The 16,646-nt window shown below is 32.2% G+C and overlaps 1 protein-coding gene and 1 long non-coding RNA gene across 2 annotated transcripts; one reads left to right on the top strand and one right to left on the bottom strand.

Annotated features, from left to right (window-relative positions):
• The first annotated feature begins 5,799 nt into the window (after positions 1 to 5,799).
• Positions 5,800 to 8,480, top strand: LOC147565814 (uncharacterized). The gene is made up of 2 exons (XR_015237371.1): positions 5,800 to 6,328; positions 8,147 to 8,480. It is a non-coding gene; the product is annotated as an uncharacterized LOC147565814 (long non-coding RNA).
• Positions 8,481 to 9,540: 1,060 nt separating this feature from the next.
• LOC147565813 (F-box protein SKIP23-like) lies at positions 9,541 to 11,208 on the bottom strand. The gene has a single exon (XM_086668052.1). The coding sequence runs from the start codon at positions 11,020 to 11,022 to the stop codon at positions 9,919 to 9,921; it is 1,104 nt and encodes a 367-aa protein (XP_086524178.1). The 5' UTR covers positions 11,023 to 11,208; the 3' UTR covers positions 9,541 to 9,918.
• Between the last annotated feature and the right edge of the window lie 5,438 nt (positions 11,209 to 16,646).

Raw genomic sequence — 16,646 nt, 5'->3', positions numbered from 1 at the left:
ATTGTATCAAGTCATTAGCTAGTTCTTCTTCATTTAAAATTATTGTCCCTGATTGTAAGGTGAGTTGGTGAATCATATTCTTTTGTCGATGTTGGGATATCGCAACATGAAAAGCTTTTGAATTTCGATCCCCGTTTTTAACTAACTTTAGTTTAGCAGGTTTTTCTAATTTTGACCTTTCTATTTCTTCAAGATAGAATTTCTTCTGGTAACACACTTTCGATATTGACAGAGTCTGTTGCGGGATTTAAAGACTAAACATCTAGTAGCCATTTCCTAAAAAACTTTAACCGGTCTTTCATCAAATCGAAAGAACGTCAACTCCATTGAAGCATAAAGTACATTTTTTTAATCGTTTGAAACTTTTGATAAAATTGACCTGTGTTGAGTCCCAGTTACTCTTGAAAGTATTCCCATAATCTGTATGTTTTGTCCAAAAGGATTCAAATCTGTGGATGGTCTAATACAATTCGACCTTCGACCTTAATTTTTAATAAGATATGAGTGCGGTCACTTGAATATCGTGGTCGGTGCAAAACTCCAGCATCCGGAAATTGTAATAACCAGCCGAAGTACATAATGCCTTATCCAAACGCTTCCTTTATTCCTTATGAGGTGGTGTCTAGATCTTTTATTAGTCCAAGTGACACCGTTTAATCTGAGATCGGTGAGTCCTCCCTGTTGGATAAAATTCTGGAATTGAGTCATAAAGGGGATTGTTGTTGATCACCCCTCATTTCTCGACCACAAGTCTACTGCATTGATACCACCTATACAACAAAAGGGGCGACTAATGGGAGAAAATTTTGTCCGTAAATTATACCAAAATATGTAAGCGATTTTGAATCGTTGGAGACATATACAAAACAAAACAGATCCCATGGTGAAACTGTTTGAGAACCTTGAATTGTAGGGTGAATAATATAAAGAAAATTTTGGTAAAAAACCCAAATTTTGGGCCCAAATAAGAAATAAAACCTAGCCCGGAATAATAACCTACAAAAAACCCAATACTCAAATATTATCCAAAATCAATCCCAAATACGGATCTCTAGGCACCATTCATCCAAAAAACGCATCTCTAAGACAGTAAGACCTCCTATAGTTTCATATTTCCTCCTTGACCCTTATATAATATAACCACTAATCATTACCTCTCATTTTCATTCTCTCTCTCTTTCTAAAACCTATTTCTCTCTCACTTTCTCTCTCGAAAATACCTGAACAAAAAATTCTTTGTTCTCTCTCCAAACTTGATGATCGGACATTGCATTCCGTTAAAGTTCGTCGGATCTGCTTCTCCTTGAAGGTACGTCTTCATCTTATCTCTTCTACTCTTTTATCTTCAATCATCATCTTTTATCTTCTTTAATGGTAGTTGAAAGAAACTCTAAATCTGGTTTTAGGGTGTTTTCATAGTGTTTTAGAGAGATCAATATATAAATATATTGATTTAGGTATTTGAAGCATCATTGGTGTGGTTGTTCTTGGTATTTCTTTATCTTATAAGGTTTAATCTTCTTATGAAGTTTATTTGTTTTACTTCCACATCATATGATTTCAAAAACAATACTGTCAAAAAATTTTACATACAAATTTTTTTTTAAGAAATAAAAAAGTACAACTTCAGATCTATTTTTCGGTTTCTCTCTCTACAATTACGGTTTTTTGCATATGTTGGTTTTTAACAGATAACTTGACTCGTGCATTAAGCATTTTAAAATATGTTGTTAATACGATGTTAATACAGCGAGCAAACTAAAAAATGCTTTAGTTTTTTATAGATGTTACCACCATAAATCAGATTTTGTTTTTTACAGTAATCGATTGGTGTTTTAAACACTTTTACGTATGTTTTGAACACTTGTAAATATTTTTCACTATTTTGTGTGGTGTTGTTAACATAATGCTTAATTTCGAATATTTTGTCTTTTACATTTTTCGACATTTGTAAACATTTACAAATTTGTCATGTGCATTCTTAGAAATATCTTGTGCATTATGTCTTTCCCATAGGCATATAATTCTGTGTTGATTCTTGTGCATTTTTCTTCGTTATACAGACAAAGTGTATTTTTGTGAACATTTTTTTTTCATGTTTTAAACATAAATCTTAATCCTTAAATATTTTCATTCTTATACCGACACAAACACATCAATTAGAACATTGTATCTTGTATAATTAAAATTTTATAAAATATTTTAAAAAGTGGCTGAAACATTTTATAAAATGCAAGCAGCATTATGTTCAAAATACCGACTTTTCTTGAATAACGAGAACACTTTCTTTTTTGTTACAAGCATATTATCAATTGTTAAATGTATATTTTTGCTCTTCATATTCGTGATTCATTCTCTACGAGAATGTCTTAGACATTTTCCACTACTTCCAAACATTTCTAGAATTGCTTAGAATATTCGTGATATTGTCTCCTGCATTTTTCCATCTTCGTACTGCATACCATCATTTGTTGATTACACTTGCAGAATTTTCATTTATGGAACCGGATAGAGCACCTGCTACTTCTCAAAACAATGATAAGAAGCTAGTTTGTGAATCATGGGGCGAGATATTTACTGAGATTGACCAAACATTCCCCGGTGGTGTGAAAGCTTTTCGACAAGCTCTTCGGCGATATACGATTGCCACAAAGAATAACTACCAATTTATCAAGAATAAACCAGGCCTGTGACTTCAGTGTGACTGTCGTTTACCAAGAATGTACATTTGTATTGTACATTGCCTTTCTTCTTTTCTACACCCTTGGCTCTTTCGATTTGGAGGCGACCGTTCGATGCTTCACAAAGACAGTAATAGATATGTTAGTATTTTTCAAAATTGTTGCAAATACTCTGCAAAATGCACAGGACACTATAAAAAATGCAAGGAACATTATTCAAAATGTGTAGGAAAACAATTCTGATGGCAATAACAGTTTCAGATGTTTAACTTTACACATAACATTAATGCCAAAACATTATACAAAATGCTAAAGTCAATACTACTTTTGCAACCATCACAAACATAAGTTATGCCATTTTGGAAAGTCTCTGAAACATTAATCCATCTTAATAGGTCATTATGTGGAATGGTCAGCACATTATGCAAAATGCTTTGGGACTTACTGATGTCATTTCTATTATTCCAAAACATTATACAAAATGCTAATGTCACTACAATCTTTGCAACCATCACAGACATAAGTTATCTTATTTTGTCAACATTCTGATGTCATTTCTATTATTCCAAAACATTATGCAAAGTGCTAATGTCACTACAATCTTTGCAACCATCACAGACATAAGTTATCTTATTTTGTCAACTTTCTAAATAATTACAAATGTTCATGTAAACATTACTCAAACTTACTAGGTAATTTTTTAGAATGCTCAGAACATTTTGCAAAATGTTTAAGAAACTATTCTGCCATTTCATTTTATACCAAAATATTTTTCAAATTATTTATGTAACTAATAATTCTGTGAACACGTGTCTTAGTGCCTAGTAGTTTTTTCCTGCAGAATTCTTGAGTAGCCCTCTTTCTAGGGCTAGCTCGTTGTATTGTTTCTCCTTTTGTTGATGCTCCGTTTTTTGTTGTTCCGGCTTTCCCCATATTTGTCAATTGTCTGCAGAAAAGAAATGTTTAGCTCTTGAATTTATGGCTTTAAACAAAAGTCTAAATGTCTTCAACATAACAGTAAATATTTTCAAAACCCCTCAAATGTTTTTTAAACCCCCTCAATGTTTGAAACAAAACCCAAAATGTCTTTAACATAAATTTTTCTCAAAACTCCGAAAATGCTTAACGAAGAACAAAAGCTTTTTTACCAAGTAAAACACCCAAAAACCATCAACAAACCCCTAAATGTTTGAAACAGAACCCAAAATGTCTTCAACATAACTTTAAACTTTTCCCAAAACCCCTAAAATGCTTAACAAAGAACAAAAGTTTTTTTTACCAAGTAGAACACCCAAAAATCATCATCAAAACCCTAAATGTTTAAAAAAAATCACAAATGTCTTCAACATAACTGCACTTAAATTAGAGGTCTCTACAACAGGTACTTCGGGTTCCTTCAATGGAGAAATCCTGAGATCAGACTCACACTCCCTAGAAGTCGGTTGACATAAACCTTTTATTCTCTCTTTTATCGCTATGTAATTAGGATCCTTGGAGAATTCTAGATCTTTATCAAAGTCAAGCGAGTCAATGGTCTTATTTAACACATTGATCAACAATGATTCATCGTCCTTAAGCGAGTCAGACGACTTCAAATCATCTTCAACTCTAATAACGTCTTCATTTTGGTCTGAAGGGATCTCAAGTTCGGTACAATGAGAGGATATCTCTATATTGGGCTCCATCATTTCTGAGATTTTGGGCTCAATAACGATGTTTTCAGGAGAAATATAGTCCTCTAAAATTGTATCCTCGTCATCATACACAGGGTGTTGTGTATTGTACTCTATATTATCCTGGTAATCCCCTTCTATAACATTAGTTGTCCTACAGAATATTTCTTGTATAGTTTTGCAAATATTTTCAGTCTTTTTTTCTAAAATCTGACACAACTCGAATGTACTCTTTTGCAGTAACATTTAATCAAGCCGGCACCGAGAATGTCCCAATTATCCTGATAGTAAATACACGAGAACCCATCTGGACCTTGCCTTTTTGATTGCTCCAATCTCCTAAAAAAACTTCAATAGGATTTCATCAAATTGAAGGAACGTCTACTCCATTTAAGCATTGAGTACGTTTTTTAATCGTTTGAACCTTTTCATAAAATTGACCTTGTGTTGAGTCCCAATTACTTTTCAAAGTATTCCCATAATCTGTATGTTTCGTCCAAGAGGATTCAAATCTTTGGATGGTCTGTACAATTTGACCTTCGACTTCAACTTTTAATAAGATATGAGCATGGGCACTTAAATATCGTGGAGTTTAGATCTATTATTAGAATCCATGTGACTGCAGGGCCGTTGAATCCGAGATCAATGAGTCCTCCCTGTTGGATAAAATTCTGGAACTGAACCATAAACGTGATTTGTGTTGATCCCCCACATTTCTAGATTCACGAACCTACTGCAATTCATACCACGTATAAAGGTGAGTAATAGGAGAAAATTTTATGGGGTAAATTATTCCAAATTTTATGGGGTAAATTATTCCAAAATATGTAAACGATTTTGAACTCTCAGATGTTTATACACGCAATACAGATCCCATCGCCGAAGTTGTTTGAGAACCTTGAATTGTAGAGTGAATAACACAATCACAATAATAATTAATAGATCAGTGTATTTTATCTGTCCACAGTAATATGAGTCCACCCCCTCTACCAGGAGAAGATTGCTGAAAATAATTATTTAAACTGACTATTTAAGGAGTATTTAAATGTGACATAGAAAAGGGAGTGTTCTATAAGCGCTCCACTTTATTGCTTTGGCGCGCTCTTAGGTACAAAATAATTGGGTAAAAGGGGCGTTTACAGTAGTAAAGTGAGGCGCCTATAGAATTTCTCTCTATTACAAGGAGGTTTATCTATCAGACTATCAGTCACTATCTGAGACGACATCGATATAAACAAAATCCAAATCATAGACGGATTACTACCCAGTAGCACTAAAAACATAACTCCTCAACAAACTCGGCTTCTGATTTCGACACGTGTATACACTTTCTGTTTTTCTGAAATTTCCAACCTTTCACAAACACGTGTATGGATACAAAATTAGGTCTAACAAAACCCTCATACTGTATAAAGTATAAAACACATCTTAAAAGGTTCAACTTTCATTGAAAGGAAACAAAAAAATCTGAGGGAAACCTAATAATCCCGATGGAATCGCCAAGAATTCGGAGACAGCCGCAAAACCGGCAGCACCACCACAGACATCCGTACCGCCGCCAGGAACACCACCGGCGGAAGCCAGTACCACCGCAACACTACCAGCAGCAACCAGGAAACTCTACTGTCGACATGTACGACCCAATCAAAAACTTCCGAATTCCATCAAAGGTTAACCCTAATTTCAGTCACCTTCATGATGATGATGATCCGGAAGTTCCTCCCTTGGGAAATAATTTAGCTTCCTATCAAGAACAAAAACAAAAACAAGAATTGGTAAACCCTAATCATCACTCTAGTGGAGATCATCATCAACAAATTGATGAACCTTATAATCCTGACTTCCCTTTCATGCTAGTCCCAGATGAATCATATCTTCAAAAACATTACCACCCTGATTTCCCTTCCTATGGACTCAGAGAAGCCTATTTATATGAACCCTATATACCTCAACACATTCATACTTCTCCTAAAGGTATAAATAAGTACTCTCTCTAATACTTTTTTCGCTTATTTTTTCTTGGTTCTACTTTTCTTTTTCTGTCAAAATAGTAAGATAATATGTTAACGGTAATGACCTCGGTGGATAACGATCTTTAGTACGGGTTTATGTTTGTTCTTTCTTAGTTCGAGTCTTTTTTTTCTCAAAATAGTAAGGTAATATGTTAATGGAAATGATAACGATGGGTAACGTTCTTTAGTACAGGTTTACGTTTGTTTTTTCTTAGTTCTAGTCTTTTTTTCTCCAAATAGTAAGATAATATGTTAACGGTAATAATATCGATGGATAACGATCTTTGGTATATATGTATTTATGTTTGTTTTTTCCGATACAATAATTTAATAGTTTGTTGAGTGTTTTTATCTTTGGAATCCCCACATTTTATATGAAATTAGGTTAACATAATTAGGTTAGGTTTTTTTTGTATGAGTTCTTGGAGAATTTAATGTTAGATATGTATTATTTTGTTTGATTTTAAATACAGCTAGGAGGTATAGAGTCTTTTTATTTTCATAAAAAAAAAGAGTCTCAACTTTCCCAAACAACAAGATAAATCAAATGAGAGAATAGTCGATGTCTTTTATAATTATTAAATACATTGAGTAATAGTTTAATTATTTTGTAATAAATGTTGAACTATTTGTTTAAGAATTTATTTACTACTTATTTGATAATGTAGGTATTAAGTTTGAAGTATCTCTACTAAGATATCTGATTACCAATTTGACATTACAACTACATATTTACATGGCACTAACCTAAATTACTCGAGTGTGTATTATTGTATTTGGAATTAAAACTACATAATATTGTACGAAAAGTATGGTACATAATACTGATAAGTGCATTAGGTATTATTATTATTATTATTATAGGACAAAGATACGAAAACACCTCTAAGAAAGAGACTGTGGCAGGGGACTTGGATTTTGTTGAAACCCCGGGGAAGTGGAGATGCGAAAGTAATTATCTGAGCAAATCAACCATATTAAGTTTTGTAGACAATAATAAGATTCGAACCCTGATTTCCACAGTGAAAAAACAAATATTGGAGACATAGTAAAGAACAACCTAAATTAAGGCACAAGATTATTGTAGATAAGTTTTTAAGACAAGGCAGATTCTTGTTTCCCTAGCTTCAGCTGTGAAGTTGATCCTTGAATTTATAGTACGCATATACGAACGACATTTAAACCGAATTTCTTCCATATGGAGCTATCTCCGCACCCAAACGATATCTCAATCGAAGATATGATCTCAATCGAAGATATGATCTCAATCGAAGATATGATATATAATCGACCCAACAGTGAATGGTAACTGAAATGTTATGTGTGTCCCACTAATCTTTTTTTTTTGTTGTTGAGGTCACTAATCTTAAAGAGCAAGAATCAATGAGTTTGTTTCAACCTGGAACTCTATTCGCCTAGCTAGCTAGTAACAAACTATAGGCCGGATAACCCAAGTACCTTCACAGAATCGCAGTCTCATCTTTGTACTAACACCTTTGAGCTTGATTGATTGATCCTAGTTTGTTGTTAATCTTCATATTGATCTCTTAACTTGTTGTAGACCAATACCAATTACCAAACCTGATAAAATTTATTCTTGTCGCGTGTGCATTTGTTGCTTGATGATACTCCAAACATGAATTAATAATTTCCAAATAAAATGTATTTTTTAGATGTAATTAGCTTTCATTTAATGTAAACCAGTCGTGTTATCTTGTGCTTGACTTGTTATTATTTCGAATATGAAGTATGAGATTTGACATGGTTTCATTTTAATCAGGTGCGCGTGACAACATATCTTCACCACATGTAGTGGAAGTGAAGAAAAAGAAGTAATTAGTTGTACATGAATGTCCATCACTGTTCGAGTTCTGGACCGACAAGGATGGCAAGTTCCGTACAAGCTTGAAGCCCATATATGGGTAGGTACTGAAACATCAACATTTGATGTCTATCGAAAAACTTTGAACGTTTTTATCTGCTCTATTAATTTTGTTGTAGGCTTGTAGCTCTTTTTGAAATGTGTGTGATTCTGAAAAATGATGAATTTTGGATGTTAATGACTTAGTTGAAATTTGAAAATGAACTAAGGCTGGATTTGTTGTGATTAGAAATTAATCTGGATTAATAATGCATGTATCACAGGAGAAGAAGAGGTAATAGGCAAAATGGTTAAACCCTCACATATAGGGTTTATATTACACTTTGGACATGTTCAAGAAATGGCCCTCACTAAAAAAATTGTGGCGACAACCTTTGGGTGGAGTGGTTAATTACCAAGTTGGTTTTCACCCCCTAGGTCTCGATTTCGGTATTCAGATTTAAACCCTTTATAGAATGTTGACCTTTCCAAAAAGAAAATGGTTTACAAGTGGAACGTCTGAAAACCTCCATAGAGAACTCTTGCCATAAGTTTATATACATTGACGATTTCCTGTTGTAAATGATAAGACAGAAACCTTCACACTTTGAAGTTTATAGTAAATTAGTAATTGATGATTATAACTAGTTCTTCTGCTAGGAATAAAATTAGGGTTATAGATAGAAAACACCACAGTAGTGGTTGATGATTTTTGATACTGAACAATTGCTTCTTATTCTTTCTAGTATCAAAGAAAGGTTGCTAAAAATCGGAAATGATTGTTCAAGTGTTCCCTTCTCTAAAAGAAATTATAAAGGGTAGAATGGTATCAACGACATAGTCGTCATCAACATCACCTTCATTGCTACTGCAAAACAAAGTTAAGATCGATCTTCTTTGAGTAGTCTTGCAAGTAGTCACACGGACGACCGTTCTAGTAAAGATGTGAAGGGGCCAAATGATTCTTAGTTGTTCGGAAAAATCGGTTCTTTTAGCTACGTAAGATGGCCAAAAATGGGGAGAACTCCACTCAATAGGTTTCTATGGGTTTGTCTTTTTTGTTGGGAGGATGACAAGAAGAATGCGAAAATTCCACGTAAGTTCTAGTTTAAAGTTAAATATATTTACGGTATTTAAATGTGAAAACATTGGTTGATATGCTTATTTGATGCAGAAATAATACGAAATCATCATGTTTCGAAGAAGAAAGAAGTTTCTACTCTGTTCAAAATCTTGATATGAAAATAAGCTTCCCCACTTCAACTTTGTTAAAAGTACTTCAAATTCATTTTATATGATTCTTAACCTAGAACTTTTCAAAACAGGGTTTAAGTTTAACCAGTTCAAGTGTAAATTTACATTCTATCATCATTAAACCAAGACCATCACCATCATAACAAGAAAAAATAGTTGAACAAGTAGATACAGTATGCAATATCTAGACAAAAGTCATGCTCAAAGCCAACTATATTAGTCCATACTTCATCTCCTTTCTTACTGAAAACTAATGACCCACTCTGAATAAGAATTGCTAAATAAAGTAATGTAACTATGTAAGTGTTTTGAGAAGTAGCAAGGGTTAACAAGACTTAAAACTGTAAAAACTAAACCCATTTAATCGATAACTAATAACATAACTAAAGAGAATAAAACCCAACTTCAAATACTTGTGTCAAATATTCCTCGACGATTCAATATGCATTAGGGGTAAACCAAATAGGAACAGGACCTAACCAAGACATGCTGCTAAAAAATGGTATCCATTTGATACTACCATTTGCTAAATCAAATACTCCCATATAATAATCTTGATTTCTGTTCTTACTAGCACTGGTCATGTCATCTATAAAATAGATGCAGTTACCTTCACAGCCAGGAAAATCAGTAGCTAATAGAGACGACGATGAGTATCCACGACACACAAACAACATTCGATCGTCTAAGCTTGAAACTGGCTCCCATTTTTTCTCGTTTGAATTGAGTCTATAGACTTCGAATCCAGTTGTTTTACAGGTTACAAGTTGAACATCAGGATCATGGAAGAAACCGTAAAACTTACAAACCAGCAATAGTTCCCCGAATGAGTTCACCAGATAAAGTAAGACGTTTTGACCCAAGTATAGTGATGCTGGTGGTGTCGGTTCCATTGTGGAAACTATTGAAGGAACACCATTAATAACATCACAAATTGCTAGATATCCTCTTGGGTTTACAATATAGAATGAGTTATTATAATATATAACATCTTCGGAATAATATGCAGGACCTTCGATAAATTTCCATGATTCATCTCCTTTCTTATAAAAACCCAATTCCCCTATGAAACTAAAGACAACAGCTACAAGATCCTGTGACATGGGGTTTGAAGATAAAACAACTTTCTTCATTGGTTTTTTAAAATAATCTTCAGCAAAAGGATCAAATGTAACAGGTGGAAGTTGGATTTGAACCCTAGTAAGGGGATTCATTAGCATGATGTTTGATCTTCCTTCTTGTAAAATAAGCCAACCTAATGAAGACCCATAATAATCTTTATTCCTAATCTCCTGCAGATTGAAATGGTGAACTTTGTTTTCTAAAAGATTAAGGAAATTAATTTGATTTGATGATATTTGTGATGAACGAAGCATTACCCATGGAAATTGGGGAGGAAGATGACTAGGGGTTGATGATAAAGATAAACTCCATTTTTTACAAACAGCACGAAATCTAATGTAATCAGCATAGATGATAATTCTTTTAGCTACCACATCTATTAGTTCAGGTAGAAGTTCAGACCAACCTACTACTTCCATAATTTTAACTTTCAAGAAATCAAAACTGAAAATAGTAATGGGTGGTGAAGAAAGTAAGTTTAGATGAAGTAAATAACCCTAATGGTTCCTCAACCCTAATGAAGTATGGGGTGACGCACGAAAACTCCTGCTTAATACAATACTAGTTATGGTTGCTAAACTAAAATCTAACCAAGATTAAACTTATTGATCAAACTTGATAAACTAAAATCTCTTTTATATAGCATTAGAGGTTTCTTAAACTTACAAACTTTCAAATAAATAAAATATTAGAATCTAAAAACTTTCCTAAAAATACAAAACTGTTAAAGATAATAATTATCTAATAAAATAACTTGATTTGATGATATCTTATATTTTTAGAAGATCTTTCGAAAATTTCCCGGATATGATAAATAAGAGATCTAATATTAATAAAGACCTAATATCTATATCATAAAACAGAAGGAAAAAACGATGGCTCGGACAAACATCCTTTTTTAATAAAGGATATTGTCTAGAAGCCCTTCTCAAAATTTAAAATATAGTCCTTCGTAGAAAAAAAGTTACCTATTTAAAAAGCAATAATCGTTTCCTTCTTAGAAATAAAATTACTAATTTAAGAAAAAAAAAAAGAAACAAAATAAATTTCAAGGGTTAAAAAGAGAAATTAAAATCTCTCTCAATAAAAGAATAACTAATCTAAGAGAAAAGAAACAAAAAAAATAATACAAAAAAATAATAACTAATAAAAATCTCTCTCTCAATAAAATATAACAATAAATCTCCCTCTCTCTTTCAATAAACTAATAACTAACTTAAGAGAAAAGAAACAAAAAAATAATACAATAAAATAATAACTAATAAAAATCTCTCTCTCTCTCTCAATAAATATAACAATAAGAAAAACAGAAATTAAAATCTCTCTCTCAATAAAATAATAACTAATTTAAGAGAAAATAAACAAAAAAATAATACAAAAAAATAATACAAAAAAATAATAACTAATAAAAATATCTCTCTCTAACAATAAGAGAAACAGAAATTAAAATCTCTCTCTCAATAAAATAATAACTAATTTAAGAGAAAATAAACAAAAAAAAATAATACAAAAAAATAATAACCAATTAAAATCTCTCCCTCTCAATAAAATAATAACTAATTAAAATCTCTCTCTCAAGTGTTCATGCCCTAGGGCACGGGCTATACCTAGAGGCCCTTCTCAACATTTAAAATAGAGTGCTTAAAAATAAAATAATTTATTTAAAAAAATATGTGTCTTTCTTAGAAATAAAATAACTAATCAAAAAAAAAAAAACAAAATGACCTATTTGAAGAAAAAAATAACTGTGTACTTAGAAAAAAATAACTAATTTAAAAAAACAAAATATATTTCAAGGGTTGAAAAAAGAAATTAAAATCGCTCTCAATAAAATAATAAATAATTGAAGAAAAGGAAACAAAAGAAAATAATACCCTAGAAAATATAGAAAGTGACATGCTTGGAGAGAGCACCTAAAATTATACCATGGGGCGACTCTACAAGCACTTTGTTAGAATTTTGTCACATTGTTGTCCGTGCCCTGGGGCACAGGATATTGTCTAGAAGTCCTTCTCAAAATTTAAAATATAGTCCTTCGTAGAAATAAAGTTACCTATTTAAAAAACAATAATCTTTTCCTTCTTAGAAATAAAATAACAAATTTGAGAAAAAAAAGAAACAAAATAAATTTCAAGTGTTAAAAAAAGAAATTAAAATCTCTCTCTCAATAAAATAATAACTAATCTAAGAGAAAAGAAACAAAAAAAAATAATACAAAAAAATAATAACTAACAAAAATCTCTCTCTCAATAAAATATAATAATAAATTTCTTAACATTTAATTGATACAATTGTCCGTGCCCTAGGGCACGGGATATACGCTAGTCCATATAATAAATGGAAAATGGTTGTTTAGGGTGTAAAAATTATCATAATAATAAAAAAAAGCCTAGATTTTTTTCTATTAGGTAGAAATTACCAAAATTTTATCTATAATACTAGGTAAAGCTTGAAATAATGTTAATAATTATCAATAAGGTCACTTTCTTTTATTTTCATTCCCAAAATAACCTCACCCTCTAAAATCATCCTCTCTCTAAAAAAAACATCTGAAATTTTTAGGTTTCTTCTTCTGCGATTCTTCTCCAGTTCTTCTTCTTAAATGCTTCTTGTTCTTCGACTTCGTCTTCTTCTTGATTCAACAAAACTTAAGTTTAGGTTCGTGTCTGATGTTGATGATACAAATCTTAGAAAAACGAAACCCAAATTTGTTGACGATGGATCAGATAGATAAGATCAACTCGGATTTCTCTCTCTCTAGGGGAATTTACTGGTAAGATCGATCGATTGCTGATGTTAACTTTATGCAAGAAGGTTCAATTTGGTAAATTCAAATCTTATGTTAATAATACAACTGGGGAAGAGTATAAATTGCTGCCTACAACTATTGTAGCCACTTCGCATTATTAAAACTGGATTTAATCAAAACGCTCATGTTGGAAGTGGTTTGATTGATTGTATTCTAAGTGTGGTATGGTATTTAAGATGCATGGAAAGTGTTGGAAGAAATTCCAAAATCAGATGTGGTTCTTTGGAACACTATGATATCAGGTAGAATTTCAACTTTTCTTTAACTATGTTGATATAGTAGCTTCTTCATCAATATTGAGTTCAAATTTTCTATACCATTCTTAGTAAAGAACAAAACAACCATAGAAGTTAGATGAGAGATTTGAAGATGGAAGACAGAAAATTTATTTCAATTTTTTCATAATCTGCTAACGAAGAAATAAGTCGGACAATGTGTTGGTCTTCAAGTCGGATATTTGCATTTGAGTGTCACGCCAATTTTGTGAGCAAGTATCACTTTTTTATATTTGCGTTTGAGTATCACGTTGATTTCTGTGAGCAAGTATCACTTTGAAGAGGTTGGTTCTCGAATATTGGCGAAAGTTGTGACCGTCGCGCCTATCTTTGAAGCTGAAAAAGACTGTTATAGTTCTTTAGGGTTGGTATGCAGGTTGTGATCATTTGATGAGGGAACTATGGCCATTGCCTGGTTGCAGAGATTTCAAACAACCGAAAAAAGGTGATCCGAAAGGATTCAATTGAGAAAGCATCAAACAAGTATAGAGTGAAAGCCTTCGTCAAGCTTGTTAACTACAACCACATCATGCCCACCTTATTGATCTCAAGGACTTTCTATGTATTTCAGTACCTGATTTCAAATGAGAGGTACTCGCAAGACCCCATATGGTGTAAAAATGAACACAATGTACATGCACTTCTTCGTGTAAGATCGACCTGACTTGATGTGAGAGGACGTGTTCATAGATCCTACAATACACCCACAATCGAAGAATGTTCGTAAGTACTTTACTGGTAAAATCGAGATGAAATCAACCACAACGGCGATAGCCAAGAGGGATCTACCGCGCCCGTAGGGCGCGGTGGGAACCTAGTTCAATATAAAAAACAATCTCAAGCTTTTTTCCAAAACAAAAAAAAAGTCATGTAAGTCTTATAGAAAAAATTATTGAAGAAACAAATTACAAAACTACTGAAGTTAGAAACTTGGAATTCCTTTCAAAAAAAAAAACTTTGGAACTTCAATTGCTGCATGTTTAAATTCTAAGAAGATACTAAATTCCAGGAAGATAATATTGGGCAGTTAACTTTAAATAATTGAAAAATGGTAGGATCTCAAACACTATTATAACTATTACCATTTCCCAATTAGAAATAAATTAATTTAAAACTATTAATATAGTACACAAAGGGTAAATAATCCGTTTATAAATATAATTATCCTCAAGTGAAGAAATGACATAAGATAGAGAGATAAAAGTTTGAAAAACTAAAAATTAACATAGTTCTACACCGACACAATTTAAGAATGTCGGAATACTAATTTGTCAATGTTGCATCTTCCACTTCATAAACTGTCCAGTAACATCCTCCAACAACTACACCATTTTGGCGGAACCATCATCTTGATCTTCTCTTTGTTCAACTCACTTATCACCTAGTCTAATTTAATTCGTGTAAGAAAAAGAAAGTACATACACTTTCTTTTTCTTATTTCATGATGGTCACTCCTCAAATCAAAGAATACAAAAACAAAATACAAAAAAGTATCAAGCATAAAATTAGAAGATGATGAAGAAGATTATGTATCTCCAGTGAGTCTCTGTAAGAGAGAAATTATGTTGGAAAGAGATTGAGTCAATTAAAAATTTACATGAAAAAGAATAAGAAGTATAAAAACTATTAAAAAAAAAGATGGCCAACATTAGCAAAGACAAAAAAGAGTAAACTGGAGAAGAAGATAAATCTAAAATTTCTTTTGTTGATGTTTCGAGGTTGTTAGTCCTGTCCAAGAAACAAAAAAATAATTAACAAAATAAGCTTTAATGAGTATTGAAGAAAAATGAGTCTAACTAAATAAAAGAAGAAATGGGAAAAACAAAGAGTTCTTACCATTGAAAAAAATTAACATCTAGACTAAATTAAAGAAAGTTCAAATGAACTCACTAATTAGATTAATTTGTGAATGTATTCGAGGATTGATTTTTGAGGGACTTTATGACTTTCTATCTGCATTAGAAAACGAAATTATAGACAAAGTAACTGCCTCATAATTTGGTAAAGATGATCCTTCATAATCCTAAAAAATCTTTTTAACAAAAAAAAATCTTAAAAAAACATCAAAAACAAAGAAAAAATAGCCACAAATCCTCAAATAAGTATTAAATACTTTTAAAGAAAGTAACTGCCATATAGAATTTTTGTTCAAACCAGACTCGTCTGGTTTCGTCTGGAAACCAGAGCTCCGGCGAAGGGGTCCTCCCCTTCGCCGGAGATGGTGGAAATTACCGGAGATGGTGGTGGTGGGTAAAAGGAAGAAGAAGCTGAAAAAGTTTAAGGAGTTGGTTGTTTGGGGTAAAAAAAAAAAGTCTAATTTTTTTTTTGTTTCCACCCAACACTTCACACCCCGGAAAATTACTTTATTTCCGTAACACCGACCTAAAAGTATCTAATAAAAGGGGAAAATAAGTTTCTATGGGTTTGCCTTTTTTGTTGGGAGGATGACAAGAAGAATGGGGAGAACTCTACGTAAGTTCTAGTTTAAACTTAAATTTATTTACGGTATTCAAATGTCAAGACATTGTTTGATATGCTTCTTTGATGCAAAAATAATTCGAAAATATCATGTTTCGAACGTGAAAGACGTTATAGTCTGGTGTGAAAATCTTGACATGAAAATGATGCCTACTCATTCATGCATGTCTATCAAGATGAAGAGAAAATACTTCAAATTCATTTTATTTGATTCTTAAGCTAGAACGTTTCAAAACAGGGGTTTAACCAGTTGAAGGGTAAATTTACATTCTATCATCATTAAACCAAGACTAGCCCCATCATAAAAAGAAGAAGAAAAAAACCTTAACAAGTAGAACATTACCACAAAAAGAAATAGGGTTAACAAGACAACAATTTTCTTAACCAACAGATCACGCGTTTCGTCGATAGCTAATAGCATAACTAAAGAGAACAACCCAACTTCAAATACTTGTGTCAAATATTCTTCCAGGATCCCAAC

Source organism: Eschscholzia californica, unplaced genomic scaffold (genome assembly GCF_041429995.1).
Source record: "Eschscholzia californica isolate CP2 unplaced genomic scaffold, dmEscCali1.0.p SCAF_1, whole genome shotgun sequence".
Taxonomy (NCBI): Eukaryota; Viridiplantae; Streptophyta; class Magnoliopsida; order Ranunculales; family Papaveraceae; genus Eschscholzia; species Eschscholzia californica.
This window is presented reverse-complemented; position numbering and strand designations above follow the sequence as displayed.

Bases quoted from the DNA above. Each gene is read 5' to 3' on its own strand.
- LOC147565813 (XM_086668052.1), bottom strand. From the start codon at position 11,022: ATGGAAGTAGTAGGTTGGTCTGAACTTCTACCTGAACTAATAGATGTG.